The sequence below is a fragment of the Pezoporus flaviventris genome, unplaced genomic scaffold (assembly GCF_033815535.1).
Source record: "Pezoporus flaviventris isolate CSIRO_AGI_PZ_B2104156 unplaced genomic scaffold, CSIRO_AGI_Pfla_v1 ptg000066l, whole genome shotgun sequence".
In the NCBI taxonomy this organism is placed as follows: domain Eukaryota; kingdom Metazoa; phylum Chordata; class Aves; order Psittaciformes; family Psittacidae; genus Pezoporus; species Pezoporus flaviventris.
Window position 1 is genome coordinate 14012220 of NW_026892614.1, and position 22384 is coordinate 14034603.

The 22384-nt window shown below is 35.9% G+C and overlaps 1 protein-coding gene across 8 annotated transcripts in view; it reads right to left on the minus strand.

Moving 5' to 3' along the window:
- Positions 1 to 3713: 3713 nt before the first annotated feature.
- The window catches only part of TTC13 (tetratricopeptide repeat domain 13), a 40700-nt gene continuing 22029 nt past the window's right edge, over positions 3714 to 22384 (minus strand). For 2 of the 8 annotated variants that reach the window (XM_061471319.1, XM_061471312.1), the window contains 11 exons: positions 21134 to 21264; positions 20671 to 20803; positions 20086 to 20178; positions 15461 to 15544; positions 14193 to 14277; positions 11838 to 11974; positions 10424 to 10553; positions 9645 to 9724; positions 8453 to 8535; positions 6504 to 6579; positions 3714 to 3864 (listed from right to left, as the gene is read on the minus strand). In XM_061471319.1, coding sequence (XP_061327303.1) covers positions 3741 to 3864; positions 6504 to 6579; positions 8453 to 8535; positions 9645 to 9724; positions 10424 to 10553; positions 11838 to 11974; positions 14193 to 14277; positions 15461 to 15544; positions 20086 to 20178; positions 20671 to 20803; positions 21134 to 21264 — 1156 coding nt within the window. In that variant the 3' untranslated portion in view covers positions 3714 to 3740. Of the gene's footprint in view, positions 3865 to 6503; positions 6584 to 8452; positions 8536 to 9644; positions 9725 to 10423; positions 10561 to 11837; positions 11975 to 14192; positions 14278 to 15460; positions 15545 to 20085; positions 20179 to 20670; positions 20804 to 21133; positions 21265 to 22384 lie in introns of all 8 variants that reach the window. The other 6 variants (XM_061471313.1, XM_061471316.1, XM_061471314.1 and 3 more) reach the window with 6 other exon arrangements.

Here is a 22384-nt window from a genome sequence, read left to right on the forward strand (position 1 = left end):
AGTTTATTGGTTTCAACTTGTATTATCCAAACTTGGGAACTTGTAATTTCCAAATACCAAAACACTTGAGAAGAAATTTTATTCATTAAAATCCATTTTGGGTACTTTCAATTGCTGACTTCTCCCTACTTGCTATTCTGAGCCCCATTTTATTAACATTCCCTTTCTGCAAATTTCATTGGGAAACTGCACTACCAACCTTAGCTTGCCTGGCACCCCACAACCCTCTTGCTCTCTTCCTGACAGCTCCTCACTCACTGTACAAATGCTCTCTTTTCTTGTCTCAGGTCCTAATTTTGTGTATGGTACCTCAGCAAAGGTTCTGCCAAATTCCCAAGAGACCTCCAAAGTCTCCAGAGGGACACAAAACCAAAGCAAGCTTTCCAAAGACTGGTAACTATTTCACAAGATTTATCCGAGACTAAATCTATTTTGTCTTTTGTCCTCGGTAGTTGCATGGGAATTTTTATCATCTTCAAATTACATTAAAGTTGCACACATATTGAGGTTCAGATTAATGGGCTCTCATTGCTTAGCCTATTTTTCTTCCTCACTCTCTTTAATGTTATTCATAATAGATAAATGGTTGGGGCTGCAATACATTAGTGTTCCCATTTACGAGTTCAAATGGTATCGCTAGACCAGCTGCCTAAGATGACATAGAAGAGGATGGAAAATGATAATTAGGTTTATCCACGTATCTGGTTCTTAGGAGGTAATTACAGTCCTCCAAGTCATCACATACCAGCCCGGTTATATAATCCTGTTTTGTTTGTTAAACTTGTTTGGGTGCATTTGACTTGAGCTTGCTTTCCGTCTTAGTCATCTGTATCACGCCCAGAGAAACAAGCCTATGAAACACGTATACACACACGCACTCATAGAGGTGTAATGCATGTTACACCTACCCTTCCTTGATCTCTCATTAATACCATCTTTTTGCCTGTTAGCAGGGGGTAGGTATTAAGATGGTCACAGGAGTAAGAGAAATGAGGAAAAGGAAACCTGGACAACTGTACATGGTTGGTTTGTCCAGGGGGTTTTCCTCTTCCCACCACCCCTCCTCCACTCTCTCTGGTGTGATCCCTAAAACAAGAAAGCTCTTATTTTACTGTTCCAAGAGCTGTCTGGTCAATGCCAATGTAGATTTCACCTTTCTCAATGGATAATACAAGGTATAAGAAAACTTAAGAGGCCTAAAGGAAAGATCATACTATTCGAATACAATCAAGACAAAGCCAGACATCTCTTCCTAGCTACTGTACCTGTTTCTGCATAAGGTAGGCAGAAAAAGACAAGCCCTTTCCTCCATAATGAAATTTAGTAGAGGTTTCTGAAACTTCTAGACCTTTAAATAGAAGACACCATAGAAGCAAACAGTTCTTAATTTCTAGTGGGGTAGGGGAAGGTACCTGGACAAAAGAAAGGTGGGAAAATACCTTTTGTCACAACTGGATAGCAGCCTGATTCTTCAATGAAAACTCACAAGCCTCCTTTATCCTTACATGGAAAGAAGTACCTACTGTCATGCTTTATATAAATTCTGATCAAGAAAATGTAAAAGGCATCTTCACTAATTTCAGCCAGACAAGTGGTCAAATTTGCCTTACTAGAGAGCAACATTTGCTTCAGCAATAGATGGCAAAAGGTGTTACATGGAAGGAAAGCACTTACTTTTGCTACCCTTGTATTTTCAACATACAATCTGAATGTAAGAGTTCATGAAAAAAGTTCCCAGAGGTATAGACGTACCATTGGTTTAATCCGAGTTGGGAGCACACTTTTGAAGTGAGTCTCCTCACCTTCTCCACTTAGCACCTTTTGGTTCTCAGTCCAGACAGGTTTCAGAATACAAGTCATTTCATCCAAGAGACATCCAATTTGGAAGATGCACTGCTAATGTGTGTTCAGATGCAATGAGCAGCATAAACTAGACAAGCAGACAGAAGTAAAACCTCTGAAATGCACATAATGTGGGAAGTGAGTTACTCATCTGGGTAGGATGAACTGCTTGCTAATGCAGGCGTAGTATGAGTCCACTTTCTGGGATTCATCTTCTATCTCTATGAAAATCCTTCATACATGTAAACACTTTGGTCTCTAGCAACCCATGGGTGCCCTATTCTGCCAGTGATCAAGGTAATAAATCGTGAAATCTAAATCATCAGGGCTTTTCTTACAATGGATGTCAGGATTCACAGCAGCTTCTAACTTGAATCTGATAAATACTTGTGTGGAATCATCAATAAAAGACCCTCCATTCAATAAATCCACCCTGCTTTCAGTACCACTATAAAAGTATGTCACCTATATCAACACTCTTGATGCTTTGCTGCATTTCTTTCTTCATTAAAGAGGGGACTGAGATTGCCCTGCACTGTAGCCAGAGAAGAACAACCACACCACTGCTACTGGTACACTTTGGGGTATGCAGGATGTTTTCTCCTCTCCCTTGGTAAATAATATATTCTTTAGCATATCTCATATTACATAATTAGGCCATATATTTGCAATTGCACAGCAAAGCCCTAACCTCTGGAAAATTGGAAGCAAGCAAAATAAATAGAATATTTGCGTAAAAGCTAACAGTAACAGAATCACAGTTTAGACTATCAATATTAAACAACTTGAAAGCTATGTCTGAAACAGAACAGTTCTGTAGATTTTCTGAAATGCTGATAAACAGTTCTAAAGTCACAAAGCTCAAGCTAAAATGAATATAATTCAGTTAGGACTCACCAGAAATAATATCTTCACTATTACAGTCAAACACTGGTTCATGATACTGTCCATGTTGTTTGAACTGAATTAGCCCTGCCCTACAGGGAAGCCTGCCTTTCCAGAATGCCGCCAGGCCCTTCCAACACAAACAACTCAAGGCGCCTTATAGCTCTCCCAATGTGGTGTCAATCCTTTGGCATCTTCTGCCAGCCACCAGTGGGTACTTGGAACAGGAGGCTGACGTACAGTTGCTGTGTTTCTGACATTTACTCACCAACAGCTTAACTCCAAATATGTCATTTGTTTGTTTTGGTTTCCAAATGATATTTTCCTGAAACTCATTCTTTTCAGCTGACATCTGGTCCTTCGCTGGCCCACATTACATGAAATGCCTGTGTATTTACCAATTGCACATGTACGGTTCATGAGGTTTCCCATGCAGGAGACAGAGATTTTTGGAAAAAAAATAAAATTAAAAAAAAAAACAAAACACAACAAACACAACAAACCAAAACCAAGCAACCAAAAAGCAAACAACAAAACAACAACGAAAAACAACAACAAAAAAACCCCAAACAAACCCTCCCCCCCCAAAAAAAGAAAGTAAAAATACCACCCAAACAAAAACCCAAGCGGGAAGCAGGTTAGTGGTATTTCCAATGCAGATCACTTTTACCTTAAAAAATAAACAAATAAAAATTCACCTGCAACATGTTCAGATCATAACTGTGATCAAGTTTCTTACTGCTTTTTTGTTTGGTCCCTGAACTGCTGTATTTCTTGTTAGAGTATGTCTCAATACAGGGGGAATCAACTGTTTTACTTCTTTTTTTCCTTCTTAGTATTATTGGTCATAGAAAGATTCCTTTTGTTCTTGTCTTAACTAGTCAAGTAAGCTTAATCTATTAAAAACAAACAAAAAACTCCACAAAAACAAAACCCACAAAACTATTTTGACCACAATTTCCCCTTAAAAATAATTTATGAAGCAGTATCTCTTGGCCTTTTATTCGTATAAATTATACAACAACTATAGTTTTTTTTATACAATGAGACGAGTCTGTATTTAGTACTTCAATCATCCTTCTCAGGGTTGGTAAAGTCTCCGATACTGATGGCAGGCTCTTGTAAGAAGGTGAAATACTGAAAGAGAAGGAAAAAAAAGAAAATTATTTATCTTTTAGTAAGTTTTATGATTTACCTGGAAGTTAACACATTAGCTTATATTTCTCTTCACGGCCTTCTCCAACAAATTTGGGACCTGAAATCAAGAATTTGTTGCCCCCAACCAGCTCTTGCTTCTCATAACTCTTCATTCCCTATAGAGAATGAAAATAATGACTACATAAAAAAGCCTTTGGAAGCGGCAGGAGTTAAAAGCAAAATTTTACTGCTTTAAGTATTCAAGCCTAAGTTACTAACCATTATTACTCTTCTACTACAGACAAATTAGTTGCTCAGGTTAATTACCTCCATATTATTACTTGAAATCCTTTGGGCTATGGTTCTACAGATATTTTTCTCAGCATCAAGCAAACCAGACTGCAGCATTTTCTCCACTCTGGCTCATTCCTCAGCCATTTTACATCTCATTTAAGCCAGAAATACTATCGGTGGGACTATGCTATGAAATGGTCTCAGTTAAAAATAAACTTTGGGTTTGGCACAGCTATTTTTAACACAAATCACTTTTCCGATCAGGTTTGCTATGGATTCCCACAAATTTTAGCAGTACAACTGAGAGGGTCAGATACACATAGGTACAGTTGAAATGGCTTAAACTGACTTTGCTCCCAAGAGCAAAGATATGTCTTAAAACATGATAAAGATATGTCTTAAAACAAACAAATTAAAAATCCACCCATGAACAGAGGATCAAGAAAGAAGTTGAATACATAAATTGGAGATTTACAGTAAAAAAAAATTGTAGGAATCATAAATATTTTATATTTCCAAGACTACCAAGTCACAGTATTTGCACGGACTACTTTTAATAAAAACCACAACTTGCTATGCTGTAGTTTAAAAATGTTACTCCTTAATAAATGCTGAATCTGACTGTATTTACATGTAGATTTTTAGCCTGAGTTTTACGAAGATGTCCTTGCATCTTCACAATAGCTTTCTTCATTTAGGAAGGGATTTTAGAGTCTAGTGAAATTCACCAGGCTGAGAAACACTGATATGAAGTTAAACAACACTAATCAGTGTGAGATATTCAGCACTAACAGCAGCTGCAGAGTTCCTTAGGCTCTCAGAACAACTCTGGTTGGACCAGACCTCAGGAGGTCCGTGATCTAACACACTGCTCCAAGAAAGGTCAACAGCAAATTCAGACCAGGGTGTCAGGGCTTTATCCTGTCAGGTCTTGAAAATCTAAAGGGATGGAGACTGCACAGCCTCTCTGCTCTGCTGCCTACCCTCAGGGTGAAAAGATTATGCTCAGCCTGAACCTCATTTCAACTCATGCATTTTGTCTTTTGCCCTTCCACCAAGCACTGCCCAGCTCCATTTTCTCAACACAGGTATTGCAAAGCTGCTGTTAGGTCAAAGCCTTCTCTAGGCTGAACAAGCCCAACTCACACCAGTTAAGGCTTGTGCTCCAGTGCTCTAACCACCTTGGTGGCTCTCTTCTGAATTTGCTTCAGTTTATCAGTCTTTACTGCTCTGCCCCCAGACCGGATGCAGTATTCTAGGTATGGTCTGAAGTGCTGAGTAGCCTCTATATCTGATTATCCTAACAGCTTTTTACCCATCTAGCTGGCCATTCGTGCAAACCATAATGTGCAGTCTTGGTATGACAGCACAGTGGGAGTCCTTGCTGAAGTAAAAATAAACATCAATTGGGACACACAAGAGTCCCCCAGTCACCTTCTCCTTCATACACCCCAAAATACTTTCCTACAGGACTAACTTCATGACTTTCCCAGGGACCAAACTGACCAGCCTACAGTTTCCCTGGGTCATCCTTCTAGACTTCTTGAAGATGGATGCAAGATTTTCTTTCCTTCAGTCACTACAGATATCCCCTTATGTGCATAATCTTTCAGAGATTATAGACAGCCTTGTAAGGACACCAACTAGTTCTCTCAGCACCCCTCAAGCATCTTGAGCCTGACCTGAAGCATATCAAAACTGGTTTTGTCTCAGGAGGATTTTTAGATTTTGTACAGGACAAATCAAATGCACCAGATTCATAATATTGGCAAGTAATGAATGTGTTCAGTATTCAAAAATAAATTAATATGAAAATCAAAGTTTTAAAGCAATATACAAAAGTCATGAAGGTATACTAAGTAATGGAATTCCATATATTCAGAACTTCCACCGACTTTGGAAATACTTCACTCTCTAAATCAAAATAGCACTAAAAGGATAAATAAAATACTTTTGATATATAGTTTGAAGAGATGCATAAGAATAGGGGGAAAAAAAGTTAATATTTTCTCTTTGCTTTGTTCACTCAATCACCTTATTTGCTAATGATTAAAAAAAATAAAAAAGCAAATTTGACCACTGAATTAAATGAAAATATTATATTTTTCTCAGAGGATAACACCTAACTGAATGTCTAGACTACTAACCACTATATTCATACTCCAGAAATACACTAATGTGTGTGTAAGTTCAAATCTTGTATCATCAGATCCTAAATAGTTAAAAAAATACACAATCATTTACTCAGCTCATAATTTCTAAGTAACATTTTTTAGTACATTTTAAAATTGAACATATAAAGTACTTCATATTTCCTTGCCCCCCGTCTGAACAGAAAGATTTACCTTTTTAGATTCATCCAGCTCCTTGCTATTTTGCTAAAAGCTTCAGAGCCTGGTGCTGTCATTGCTTCAAAATCAACTAGCTGAAAATGCAATAAAATAGATACAAAGAAATTAATATCTAATGTCTAAATTCTCTAATTTCAGGAAGTTAATCTTCAAATATTCTTAGCATATAAATTCTACTTTAAAAACATTTCCTTCCTTTTATGACAAAACACAGTTATTTTTAAATCTTTTTGACAAGATGTTAATACCCATGAGTCAGTGCCAAAAAATATTGCCCTTTCCTACAATGTCTAAATGAAATGGGAAAATTTCTGATTTCTACATAATATATTATGCAAATTATTGTATCACATGATTGGTATATTTATATTGAACTTTACAGGTACTCTGTATTACTTGTTTCCACAGTGGGCTTTCAGACAAGCTTAACTACATATAGCTAAGAACTCTGCTCGTATCTACAGCTGAAAATAAGTTTTAAGTAAAACAATGTTCAGTCAAAAGCAGCAGTTCCTTAGTACTGTAACATTTAAGCAGACACATCTGTGGTTTAGTGAACTTTGTCTGAAATCAAGGAAGTGTTCTGAAAGCGTGCTACCTACATTCTTGGTAAGACAGGAGTAAGCTTGCTTACTAGTCTGTGCCCAGACTACTTCACCCCTCATCACTCACTAGTTTGGAAGTCAGCATGCATGCCAGGCACTAAAACTCTCTGTGGGCTTGCACAATCAACACTGGAAGCTACAGTGACCATGGCTACTGATTGACCTGCCAGGCAATAACAGGACCCTTCTATGGAATCTAGCCTCCGTCCCACCACCCCCCCCCCCCCCCCCAAAAAAAAAAAAGAAAATAAAAAAATTATATTTATATATCCCAGTTTCATTCAACTGAGGAAAACAACTTCTTCCAGCAGATGAAAGCTTTTCTAAAAAATAGGTTTGTTCCATTTAAGGCACTCTGTTTCAGGTAAATATCTCAAATGAAAAATGTTCCCAGAGCTTCCTGTAAGTTGGGAATCCTGCTTTTTAGTAAACCTGAAGCTCTGCTTGCCTGCATGAAACCAGCCAGCAAAATACACTACCCTATAAAGTCTTGAGAAGATGCCTTACAAAATGCACAAAAGTCTTCTACTTTAGCTTAATGGCATACTGGAAAGGAATCTTTCTTGCTACTAAGCAAGTACAATTTTCTCTTAAGAGTTACTATGACTTCATTGTACTGAAAGGACAAACTTCATTGTTCTCAGGACTTTCTACAACAAAAGGGAAAGTTGCTTTTTCTTCAGTTATCCATGCAGGATATTTTCTTAAACAACTTTTATTCTCACTGGAATTTCTTTTTACAATATGTTAAAAAAATGGGGATGCTTTTACTCCTTTCCTGCTAAAAGGATAACACAGCTAATAGACCAATAGTTGAATAAAGGAAACCCTTTATTGAGCAAGATGGTATAATATTCAAGAATAGTAACTTAAAAGCTAGGACTTATTTTCAATTAAGCAGAATACAAGAAATCAAGAGAAGTTGCAAATACATTTTTCCTTAGCAAGCCCTAAATGCTCTGGAAACACATTGAGTGCAAAGACAGAAAATTTCTGCTATGAGCCAGAAGAGTCACTAATTCTACCCAAGTACTCTCAGAACCTTTCTCAAAAAGCAGCTCAGCACACTAGAAACTTCAGTTACAAATCTGTATTTACTGTGGGATATAAAGTGTTACAATTTGACTAACCAGAATTATGCACATGATATCTCTAATCTCACCGCCGTCAGAACAGCAATGAGATTTTCAAAACTCTCTCAGGCTGCAAGACACCACAGCATGCATCTCACCCATCTCCAGTAAACAAGTGTGCAACTCCTATTCATTCTTACAGCTCCTTCCTCATATTTACAAGTATCACTTCCTCCATGCAGGTTGAACCAGTGTATTTTGATACTTGCCTTTCCTTTAGGGATTTTTCCTGATACTTCTTTTCCACTTGCCATCAGTGCCCCCATGATCACTGAATAAGCTATCACACTAAAAAAAAACCAATAAAACCACAGAACAGTAAAAATCTTTCCATAATGCTATTTTAGACTACAAAACAAATATAATATAGTGCTGTTTCATAGAAGGCTAGTAAAAATTACCGTGCTAGTTAATTTATTTTACATGTAAAACCAAGCATGAAACACTTAAAAAGAGAAATCAGTGTTACTTTCCAGCACCACCGGAATGAAGTTATGATCCTATGGAGCAGAAGAGCACTGTATCTACAGTAGTCAGAATCACAGTTTCAGACTTTCAAGCTTTTAAGACTCCGTAGAGCTGAAAACAAAGCAAACCCCTGTTCCCAAGAAGCTTAGCTGTAGCCTGGAAGAGTTTATGAACTCCACTGCAACAGAGACAAGAGGCTCTGTAAAGCTCTTCAGCTACTTAACTTTTTTCAACTTTCAATTTTTTAATTGTGAAATTCAGAATTTAATTTCCACATGCTGCAAGAGAAAGGCAAAACCTGGTTATACAAATGAGGTCTCTGGATTTTTAAAATTTTATTTTCTATCAAACTGTGTTTAATAATGAGCTTAAAGATCTTAAATGCTTTGGGGAACAGATTCATAACAGTCTTAGATATAGCCAGGTTTATCTGTGACATATGGGACTTTATTCTAGGGTTTCATCTGGTGACCCTAACAGCTGCAATAAATTACTAACATAATACTTAAATGTATTTTATTAAAATAAATGATCTCAAAGTATATTTCCTCTTAAATACATGTTTTGGTAAAGCTTTTTGAGTGAAATGACAGTGGAGTAACATAATACGGATTAGGAACCTAAGCATTACAATTTAAAAATGGCACTTTTCATTCTATGAGAAATAGTCTATAAATACAGACTCCCCATCATTTTAAATATACATGCAGCTATGAAAAATTACCATCAGCAATTACCAAACAGCTTTTAAAACAGTACTAAGTCAGTACTTACTGTCATGGCAGCACAAAATGAGAGACTGGGTGACACACCGCTCAATCAAGGCTCTTTTAGCTTTTTAATATTAAGAAATATAATGATACTGCAACACATGGATATTTGACAGTGTGCATTCAAGATTAACAGACATGATAAAGACAATCACTAACCTAGATCCTCTTGAAAGTGGCATTAAGTTATAGAAGTAATAAACTAATGACAGGATCAAGTTGCAAACAGCATCTACTTCCTAAGCAACAGAAAAAAAAAATAAATGAATTAAAGATAATTTAATATTCAGATAACACCACATAAAGGAACACATATTGGAAAGTCTTACAGTACTGTAATTACTTTTTTTAAACCATTTCAAATGTGAAAAATCTCAAGCTGGGAAGTTGAAGCCTGATTAACCCATGTTTAAACAAATTATTCTGTTAGATCTTTAAAATTTAGGTGAAACAGTTCATCTATGCAGTATAAAAGGATGAAAAATGGAAAGCACAAGCTCAAATACAGTCAGATCATCACTGCAATACAAATCAACACAAATATAATTCCAGTGTTTCTCATGAATTTGTACTACTTCTCATATTACATGTAGCCACCATGAGCCAAATCCTAAACAGTGCTTATAAGGATGATGAAACAGTGAACACACAGGAAAACAAAGAAAATAAGGGTGAAGGAAGAGGGGGAAGGAACACTCTGTGATACTGAGACCTTGTCTAGACTCTTACTGCAGCAAAGCATTGCAAATCTTACAGTAACAGATAGAATTATGACAACTTCTTCTGCTATATGCCATAATTGGGTTTAAGCAAGCAGTCAATTTTACTGCTTATGATCTCTGTCAAAAATTATTAGAACAGGAACTGTTAAAGAGAAGGTATAAAAACATGACAGAATTTTATCAGGGAATTCATCATTTCCATTAAAAGAGCCTTACCCCCAGCTCTGCAGACAGAATTTTTCCTTTCGCCGTTAGATCCTTATATAGCGCATCTATTTCTGCATGATACAGCTGTGTTCTCTCTTCTGTTGTTTGAGTTTCTACTGAAAATAATATGTTCCCCACTCTATCAAGTGGATGAAACAAAAAAAGAAGGTAAGAATTTTTTTCTAACAGATGCATAACCTAATATCCAGGGTAAGTTACAAACATGCTGCAGTTAAATACCACACCATAAACTTTTTCCTATGATTTCTCCTCTAGAAGATTATGTGCATTATCCCCCTTTTTAAAGAAAAAAAATAAATCCCTGAATTACAAACATTTTATGACCTTGTAAATTGTCTAAGAGAACTCATGAAGATTTCTGTCTAATCACAGATGAAGTATTACCATTGAAGAATACCTGAGGAGCGTTAGTGTTTCACTTAAAGTGTACGTAAAAAGAAAAAATACAAAAATTTAAAATATCTTCATGGCCTTGAGATTTTTGTATAGAATGTAATGTGTAGTTTTGTTAACTTTAAAATTATCAAAATGAAATTGTTTTTGCATAAAAGCATAGTTACAAATTATGGATCAAAACTGACTCACTGCTACACAACAAAGTTTGTGCAGAACAAAGTTAAACAGTGTTACTGACACCAAAATATTTTTCCCAAAACTTTGAGGCCATAGATTTAATGCCATTTCACTGCATATAGGCATATCATTCAGTATATAAAATTAAAACCCAAGAGATAATGTCAACATTTTAGAGAGCAGTTTGGCTTCCATGCAACTCACTGAAAGCACACAAGTTCTGGGAAAAATTCCAATGCATAGAATTTTAAATCACATAAACCAAAGGTTTTAGTAGTAGGACAGAGCTTCTGAACTTCAGATTAATGCTCAGTCTTTAGGAAGGAGCCAGGATCCACGAAGTGAGAAATTTACTACCTCACCCAGAGAGTGTCCCAAAGCCCCCTGTTGGTATCCTTTTACATACAGGTACTATTGAAATAGAAGACAGCCTGTCTCTTCCACTCTTAGAACACAGAAATTCCCATTCCATTCAAGACTTTGAAGTCACTATAATCATAAGGTCTCACAAAAAGAAACGCATTTTGATATGAATAAAGACTTAGACTTTTGAGATCTTTCCTTTTTAGGTATTTTATAGTTTAAGATAAATAACAAGGTCTCCCTCCACTTTTATGCTGTAAATTAGAGAATCATCTCAACAAGGCCTACTCCACCAATGTTATCCATATTCCCTCTTTGTTAGGGAACACAACAGGAAACAGAACTCCTCAAATGAACAATTTTTTCTATTTATTTACAGAAATACCATGAGTGAGAAACAGACCCTACTTTATGCAAGTAAAAATGGCATCTGAGAAGATTAACACTTCATCATTAGTTAATGTACCTGAACCCTTGAAAATAGCAAACATACTTATCTCCTGTTATTGTAATTGTGAATCCATCATATTCTTTCCCTTGATCCTTGAGGCTAGGGACTTTTGTATTCACAGTAAACCCATCTCTTGTTTTACTGTTAAACTGCTTTCAAAAGAAAAAAACTGATATTAGAGTGAAGAAAGACAGACTGCCTAGCTATTGTTTTGAAATCCTTAAAATACATACAGTAGAAATGACAAACTGAGGGAACAGGATAAAGAGTTACTGTGAACTATGTTATTTCATTTATCCTTTTTTTCCTACTGAAATCATAAATATTTAATGAGGCATATTGACATTCAACTTTATAACTATATAGCAAACATAAAGGAGCACTGTTTATGAGAAACAACTATGCAAAGCAGTTTGAGTTGTGCAGATTCTTCCCCAGCTTGCATGTTGAGAGTAACCTTTTGGCGTAACAATGTAAATGAAAAAGCAGGAATTTGACAGCCTGTTTTATGTTTATACTAGTTTAAGTGTGGACTCCAGAACACAGCTCTCTGCAACAATTTCTTAAGTATGATCCAGTTTAAATTAATGTTCCTTCCTCATTAAAAGGAAAAATATCACAAAGTTTTAGAATTTCACAAAGTTACATTATCTAAAATTGTAATACTGTAGCCAGAGTTGTATAAACCAGGCAAAACTGTATTTAACTAAAGCCAAAAGCTCAGCTTTTGACATACATTCCCCAGCTACCTGAATAACCCAACTACATCAATATTAGCAGACATTAATTTTATACAGACATTATTAATGATTATAATGCAATAGTGTTGAATGAATTACTTGAGTGATTATTTATTTTAAGATAGCACTTGTTTTGTTTAAAGAGAATCTGCATTTATTTTAAAGAAACAAAACTAAAAGCCTCTAATGAGGGACAGCATTCCATTTCAATACAATTCGTAATGGGATACAGGAGATTCAAACCAGAGCAAAATGTACAGGTTATGAAAACCAGGAAGAACATTTGCTGCCAGTTGAAACATTTGTTTTGAATTAAGTCATGTATAGCCCACTCTGTTTATACATTTTCACCATTCTCTTGGAGCAATCTGTATTTTTACCTCTACTAGTAACATGTTTTCTGACCTACAATTCAACAGTAGCCATATTAGGTGCTTTCCAGGTCTTGTGTGTCAGTAGGGAACACTTAATTGTCTATCCATCCCAACATCTATGACCTCTTCATCACAAGGTTTTACTTAAGTTCAGTTAGTATCCACCTGACTTCATCTTTCCAGGCAAAGAACAAGACAGTAATTTAAGAATTGCTTCCAAAATTACGATACGTTCTTTGAAGACACTTATATTTGTAATACATACTAAAAGAAACTCATATAAAAATACAGTGCTTGAGTCATATAGCTGCTGTACAGATGCCTATAGGGCACAAGTGAGTGAGCACTACTACCATAAACAAATCCAAACCCAGACAGCCTATTAGCAGTAACAGCCATATATCTTCAAAGTGCTCCTTCTATGGCAATCTGTCAGCTTTGCTTAGGTATAAAAATGCAGTGTGGACACAGCTGACAGGGGGAAAAGCAATGAATTTGTCTCTATTTAGCCATGCTTCTTCCCAAATGTTACCCTATTCTAACTAAACTCCACTCCAATCCTTTAAAAGAAATACTTTGTAACAGGTTTCCCCAAGCCCAAAAACGTAGACACTACTCCTTCCAGTTTAATGCACAGGAGTGGGGGAAGACCTTTTACTTAAACCCAGCTAAAGCCTTATTACTTGAGATAAGAATATAAATAAAGAAGAAAACCTGCACATTTCCCTGCTCCTACTCTGACAGACCTCCAAAGCACAAGAACATAAACCAAGATTTCATTTCAGATTAGCTATCAGTCACCAAGGGCAACTACTCCTCTGCTTCCCCCTACCAGCCCTACCACATACTAACCTGTACCAATAAACCTAAAGAGAGCTTCCACATTCCTAATCTCTCACACATCTTCCTCTTTTTCCTTCACACTGTGCAGGCATATTGTGATACCATTATGGTGGATCTGACCACAAACTCTCCCAGTTGATAAGGCTAGCTTTAAAGAATTACATTCAATATTTGGTCTTCCCATCATTTCTTTACCAATTCACAATTAGGCCAAGCGTTTCAAATACACATCACACATCTGCATATATCAAAAGGGAAGATCATATTCCACACATGCAGATTTGAAATAACTTTCGTGTTTCTAGTTATTCATTCTAAGTTTATAACACAATGGTGGTATTCTGAGGAACTGGACATCTCTCAGAACACATTTCATTAATTTTTTCATGTTTTCAAGTTTTACTTTAATTTACCTTCATTATGGGAAGAAGATCTTCTACTTTATGTACTTTTTCCAAAGCTTCTCGAACTTCTAATAGTCCTTTTGGATTATTAGCTCTGGAAAAAAGTTAAATATGGAATGGCAATGGTTGAACACATGTAGCGTTTCTGAAAAGAAGTAATTTCATCCTATATCAGCTCATCTTATTTTTCAGCTTAACTGTCAAAATTTATGCATCTGTGTAGCCTCAAAGGTAATACTACAGATGCAGGCACAGCTGGACTGTGAAGAAACCTACTGAACTAGTGCTTTAATATCAACTAATTACTGTACACCCAGATTTTAAGAACAGAATTATTTTAAGTACAGCACAAATTGCTCTGGTTTAAAGTCAAATGCTGCTGGCTCACTATGAACAGATTTTCTCCCAGTAGACAACAGACTTCCCAGTAGTACAGAACTTGCATATCTTTAGGAACTATCTTAAATTTTACAAAACTTAAATGGTTTCAATTGTTCTAAGGATTTTCTGTACTTTCATTGTTTGATATTCAAGCAGCATAATGAGATTGAGAAACAGAACTCAGTATTTAATAAAAGTTACCAGACCAAAGAAAAATGAGAGTTTAAAGCTAAAAGGAGTTTCTTAATTTTTAATGTCATCAGAACAGTGTCACCACAAACGAACCGTAGGTGGCAAAACCATTTTACTCATAAAAAAATACTGAAAGTTTGAAACATACATTAACATCAATTTTCAGGTTACCTTTAGTCATATTTTTTCATTCACAATTCTAAAACTGTCTTCTGTTTCAGGACAAAGCCTACCAACTTATCTATGCAGCAGGTGGCAAAGATTCTCTATTCCTTTAAAACCACTTGTCAGACACCAGTTTCAATTAAAATTATCTTTTTTTTTTCTCATTTAATAAACTAATCTCAATACGCAGAGAAATTGTATTCTATTCTATTAAAGAGAAAACCCAAGATCTTTAATAAATCATGTTTTAGAAAGACCTGAAACCCACTCATGAGGATTGTGGGCACAAATTCAATACCATTATTAGTTTCTAGGTATACTGTAACTCACAATGTTTTTTCCTATTGAAGCTACTTTATGTGGCAATGAATAGGATTTTGCATTTCCAATAGGAAATAAGATAATTATAGATATCAAAAAAATAGAATTTACTAAAAAGAACATATCCCTCAGACTTTCTAAAAGGAATATTATGTCAATTTCAAATCAGAATTACCAGGGAATGAAGCAGGAAAAAAAAAAAGATATCAGTAATTTACCCATGATAAACAAGGATCCTATCTTTGATAAAATGAAGAATTTTCTCAAAATATTCCAGGTACCGCATGTTAATGACCTGTCCCCTACAAAGAAAATAAAAGGTTTTTTGAAGTCTTGTTTTTCAACCCCCCCATTCCAGGGCTAAGACACAAATATTTCCCACAAATATTTGACAGCATTTTATCCACAGATGCTTTGTAAATTAAGGGAATGAACCTGAGGTTTGTCTGAAGTGGTGAATTGTCCATCCCCAATTTTGAATACAGAATCCATAGCAAACATAGCAAAGCTCATGTATGATTAGTGTCATTGTTCTCTGATAAACTACATTCCACAGATATTTACTCATTTTCAGCCCTTGCCCAGTAAATCTATAGGATAACTCTCAACTTGTATACGGATACAACCTTTCTTAAACAATTATTTACACTCATAGATGCTGCATAACAAGGAGAGAATTCTTAATCTGCCCATGAATTTACTTCTAGAAACAACAATCTCTAGTTTACATACTTGCCAATATATATGCTGACCTCCTCTGACAGCCCACACACATTTTATTTTATTCACCTACATTCATCTGTACTGAAGTAATACTGAAGTATATACTGTCTGTATGTACTGTCTGTATGAAGTCTATACTGAAGTATATTGCTTTGACTCCTAACAGTTACAAGCAGTAACTGTTAAACAAGAACATCAAAAAGGTGTTGTTTTTTTCTCTGGACTACTAAGGAAAAAAAAAAAAAAAAAGAACAACATTGAAGATTTGATAGAAACCTGCTAGGATTATAACCACTCAGAGGAAAAATTACATACCATTATTGCATTTGTAGGAGTCCTTCCTCTTCTCCCAGTCTACAAAACAAGATTTTATAAAGCAAACGTTATCGCTCTCTGAGGAAGCAAAACCACTGTCAATCACAGGAAAGTGTGTACAACTCTGTTTTTCCCCCATTCTAAGTGATTTTTGGCAGCTTAAGTCCCTGTCTCATGTCTCACTTGGTCTCACAATTCAACAGGCCTAGTCTCTGAATAATGGCAGAATCAGTCTTTAAAAACTGAACAGAAATGGAGCACCTATATATATCTGCACATCAGAAAGGGAGGTAGGGAAAGTGGAAAGATGAAGACAAATCTATACACATAACTTGCCCTTGTTGTACGTCCCATCATTTTCCATCTGTATTAAAAAAAAATAATCTGTACAACAGGCAGAAGTATGTCAGTATAAGGAACTGTATTTTCCTGGCATCTCAGAAAAATACATCCAAACCAGACTTATCATTCTGCAAGGCCATCCAGAAACAGTCGTACTGAGAAAAGACTTTAGGTGGGTGGTCAGAAGTGATCTGTGTTTATTCCTACTCTTTCTCCTTGTTTAATAAACACTATCACCAAGGATTCAAAAGGAGCAGTGTTCAAGAGAGTGTCTTAATTTTCTTATAAAGATATTGAGTATATCACTAATGTTTAGCCTTGTTTTGCCTATGAAATAACTTCAACTTTCAAAAATATTTTCTCTACTTTAAATGAAACTTGGCAGCTTTTATCATTTGAGCCAGAAAGGAGATAACCTGAAATAACACTTGTCTATAGACAAATGAAGTAGTGACAGCTGACATATATACTTGCATCTTCAGACTGCTAAGATCCGGAAGCCTAACAAACACTGTGAAGTGCAAGATGTTTTTTACACACCTTTAACAAAAGGCCCCCAAATTGACTCAAAACAAACAAACAAAAATTTTTTTGTTTCCTGCTGCTTTCTACACATTTTGCCACTCTGAAAAAGAATCTTTAATTCAGCAGTCACTGAATGCTAGTGCCTCCATGCCAAGATTCATTTGACAAAAATCACTGAACAATAATGGGTTTCAAATGCAAAGAATTCTGAGTGAAGAAAAAGGTTATGTTAATAGATATCTACTCTAAATTTTTTGCACACAGGAAATACTGGTGTACAATTTAGACTAAACAAAACCTAGAGACAGCCTGAGCTCAGCATGACTTGATCTGTTACAAATACACCCAACTGCTGTTTTTACACTTCTTATTTGGCTGAACAGCTTATATCTTGGTATATTTAATAACCATGAAAGCTGCCATTTTTCAGCCTAAATAATTTATTATTACACCTGATTTTCAGGTAGCTGTCATACAGAAAGAATTCAGCCTTAGTCATACAGTTATGAGAATAACTTTCAAATAATAAGCCAAATAGAAAGCAAAGTATGTCTTCCCAAAAAAGAGTCAAAAGATCATAAAGTGATCTGAATTATCAGCAAAAAGGTGTTAGCTGTGTAGCCTATTAATATCTTCAAATCACCATCCATTTCACAGTTGAGTAATGAAGGAGATCATACAGATCTGTATAAACCATTAAGATTAAATTGCCATTCAGAAATCATAATGGACTAGAACATGTTTCAAAAGTAATTAAAAAGAAACCAAACACAAACAAAACTACTACCACTTAATATATTATTTCTTTTACCCCTAGCCCTATGTGAAATTATTGTGAGGCAATCCAAAAGGAGAAACAAATCACTACAGAAAGCTGACCAATGAAAGCAGCGATTACTTGGGATGCAGAATGATCAAAGTATAGGTTTCTGGAATCAAAAAGGATGCAAACACCACCCAGTACTAAATTGTGATCAACTCCTAAGGCAGTGGTATTTAGGCTGCTCCAAATCTATTCTTCCTTCAAGAAAATCAGTTATTTTAAGAGAACCTCTACCTAGCCATCAAAAAAGCACAACTGAAATGCTGATGAGAGCCCCAGAAGTCAAGGCTGAGCCAAAACCAAAAAAGGTTCGAATGGGATTCACTGTAGGCCTACCATTCGGAATGATTGTGAAGCTTGTTTCAGATTTCTATGAAATCACCAAAACATCTCAGAGAGTAAATCATGAGTTTTGATAGCATTCTCTGATGAGAAGAAAACAAGTGAAGTACTTTGGACAATGAAAAACAGAGGTGCTGACAAGAGAAATCCTGTACAGGGACATATTTCCCCAGATGCTATTTTTAGCATGGCAATTAGTTGCTGTTACTTGAATGCCTTTCTGCCAGCAGTTACCTAGAAATTAAGCTTTTAATCTGCCATTTAAAATAAAACCAGGAAGAAACAGATGAAGTATAGAATGCATCCTCATCTCAAAGTACAGATGGTTGTGGTTTCTGCTGCATAGAATCATAAAATAGTTAGGGTTGGAAAGGACCTTAAGATCATCTAGTTCCAAACCCCCTGCCATGGGCAGGGACACCTCACACTAAACTATCTCACCCAAGGCTCTGTCCAACCTGACCTTGAACACTGCCAGGGATGGAGCATTCACAACTTTCCTGGACAACCCATTCCAGTGCCTCACCACCCTTACAGTAAAGAATTTCTTCCTTATATCCAATCTAAATTTCCCCTGTCTCAGTTTTAACCCATTACCCCTTGTCCTATCACTACAGTCCCTACCGAATAGTCCATCCCCAGCATCCCTATAGCATCATACATATGAAAAGAAAAAAATGCAGCAACAAAGATGGACACAGCTTGGAGCCCAAATGTAACACTTGGCTTGGGGGATGACAAAAGCCTGAGCATAAGATTGTTCAAGAAGCAGCACATCCTGCAAAGCAACTACTGATCTGCATTGGAGTTTAATGCTGAATTGCACCCACTCCCTAAAGTGGATGTTGCTAGGGTCCAGCAAAGTGGAAGAGCGTGGACAAAGTATTAGCCTCTGTATGTGAGCATCAGAACATCACCGGTTTTCTCAGCCTGAAATAATTCTTAAGAAAGCTTTGCTTCCTTTATCCTTTTTTCCCCGACAGCTTTTCAAAGAAAGAAAGAAAGAGATACAAAAACAGAATGACAGATCAAAGATTTAATAATTCCCCAAGGGAGGATGTGAAGAAGGCAAATAACATGAATGCTGGCTACATATTTACTTACACAAACACACTCTGCTCCTGTGATTGACAGTGATGTTGCCACATTGAGTCTCTCATACTTCTACCACTCCCTGGGAGGTAGCACTGTCATGACTACAATACTGAGTCTTGCAGCATGGGAGAAGATGGAACGTACAACAGTGGTTGAATCTTTTAAAATTTACCTTTGTTTGAAAGTGCAACTGTCACCTTTCACAGGTTACTTGTTTTGTCTTTTCTGCTTTTACTTTGGCCTGGTTTGAAAACAATTAAAGGAACTATGTTTTTCCTTTCTACTATAAATTAGTATTGAAGCTAGTAAAATAGCACTGTGTCATTACTGCTGCCACTATCTTTGAGAAGCATATTTGAAACATTACAACTATGATCAACTTAATTTTTATAGGTGATGTGGGAATTAAAAGCTGCACGTAAAATTGCGTAAAATCCTAGTTACATCTTGCTATAACTCAGTCATACAATTGAAAGTCAGGAAAAAGGAGAAATGTCATAAGGAAAATCTGAGGAGCACAAACCCCAAATGTTCCATTAGAAAATATAAAATAAATATTAAAGCAAACCAGTAAGCACATATACATCTGATACTCTAATACACTGTTTTGTGAACAGTTGGTAAGTTTTGGTACAATCCCTTTGTGTGTGGGGAAGCTGTTTTGTAAAACTCTCCTACCTGATTAAGTTAATGTGATTATTGAAGCCTCTGCTAAGGCTTCGGGCAGGCATTTGGTCCAACCAAAGCACAGGCTGGTCAGGGTCAGCTATCCTACAAAGACAAAAGACATGGAATTTGCATACATTTCACTCCATGTAGTATTTTTAACCAAGCTTTGTTCACACACAGCCTAATTTTAGGCTAAAGCTAGAATTCAGAGATCACAAAAAAGAACATTTTATTGAAACACATGTACGATTTTCATAAGAAAAGCAACAACTCGTATGCATTTTATGTTACTGGAGTTTGAAACTACTTGTATTTGTTAGCCAAAACTGCAACGTATTGAACAGCTTTTCACAGCTTTGACTTGACCAGAAAATGCTATTCCCAATTCTTTCCCTCTTTTAAAAAACAAGAGGAATTGAGTATTTTCAGAAGGGCACTTCTGTACTTAAATCTTCCTTCTCCTTTATCAGAAGGCTTTCTAGTTAGAGCAGCAGCAAGCACTTTCTCATCTGGACTTCAGCCCTTTGGTTAACTGAAGTATGCATCAGTATTACAACTGACATAAGGCTTGTTCTCTCTTTTCCCCCTCATTACCTTCTCCATTTCACAGCAATATCAAACATATCTCTCCACTGCATCAGTCTGGTTTTCCCATTCATCCGAACTTTCGAGTTTGCCCAAGTCCGCTGCACAGCTTGCATTACTTCTAGAGTGGCCAATCCCATTGCTGGGGGTGCGGAAGGAGGATAGAGGGACAAATAACAGAAAACGGATTATAGCCAAACACTTGAATTGCTACACATATGAAAACTGAAATAGGAAAGTGATGTATTTATAGGAAAAGAATTGCCAACATCAATAGAATCTGGGTGATTATGATTTCCAGTCACCAATTAGGACAAGAAACTGCTGCCATAGGGATTATTTTCATTTTAAACTTTTTATCTGATTTGAAAAGAACAGAATAAAATTAATTTGCAGACAGCAAAGGTATAACATTAAATTATCACCACATTGTTTGGGGGTTGGTTTGTTGTTTTTTTTTTTTTCATTATACCTCTATGTATTCTTTTATTTGGAAGAAATCCTGGTGTCTCATACTGCATCATGGAACCCAGATGATCAGCTACACATATGAGTTCTTGCACATCAGGCTTATAGCTTTCAAAATTCTGAAATAACACATCTCTTATAGAGGAGAAAAATATGCATCAGACAAAACTTGGCACAAAAGTCCTGAAAGTTGTAAAACACAGATTTGTCTGTCTAATAATCAACACCATTTGTGTGAGAAATATTTAAAAGCAGTATAAAGAACACTCATTCCTCCTCCCACCCCACTGAACCTACACAGCACATGGCAGCTACATTCAATATCTCAACTGAAATTCTGGTCTTACTGAATTCAATAGCAGATCTTTTTACTGTCTGTCTGAAGCCAGGCCACTGTCACAACCAGTATCTCACCTTCAGACTTGCTCATTATAAGTGATACTAAATAAAGTTCACAGATAATACAGTAACCTTCAATGTTACACTCACCATGAGGAACTTAAACACTAAGTAAAAAAGAGTATGCACAGAAACCAGAGCCCTTATTCTGTAACTCCTGTAATTCTGTAAAAGCTTCTTGTGCTAAAAAGTTGGATTCTATTCCATATACTCAAAAGCCATAAATTTTTAAGTTGGCAATTTTATTTTTTACACAGATAGAGTGACTACATTAAAATACATCTAGAAACCAGACTACACCAGGAGAAATTGCTATCTTTCCTTTAGCTACATATTTTTGAAGCCTATTCTTATAAATCCCACCTTTGTTGACTGAAATCACCCTCCATCTAAAATACTCATTATCCGAGTTACTCCAGAGAATACTTTTTCCCATTGAAATGCACCTAACATTAAAAAAAATTAAGTATTTAGGAAATTACACCTATAACAAAATAAAAATGTAACACGCAACAAGAAACTAATAAAGGTGCTACATAAAGCTACACTGAGAATCTCAAACTTATCAATTCCTTAACATTAATTACAAGAAAAGAAACAGAATATTTACTCAGTAAGGTCACAGAATATGAAACATTTTGTGGATGTTATTGATAATGTGAAGACAGAAGTGAAGAAAATAATCTTAAGTTTCATTCTTCCTTGTTTATGAGCTAAACTAACTCCAACCCCTATGATTTTGAAAAGGATTTACACACTGAGTGTACACTTTCATATAGCATTAAACATTTATCAATTATAATGCACTTCAGAATAGCACTTTTAAAAGTTAAACTGAAAAAAATGTTTGGAGTAG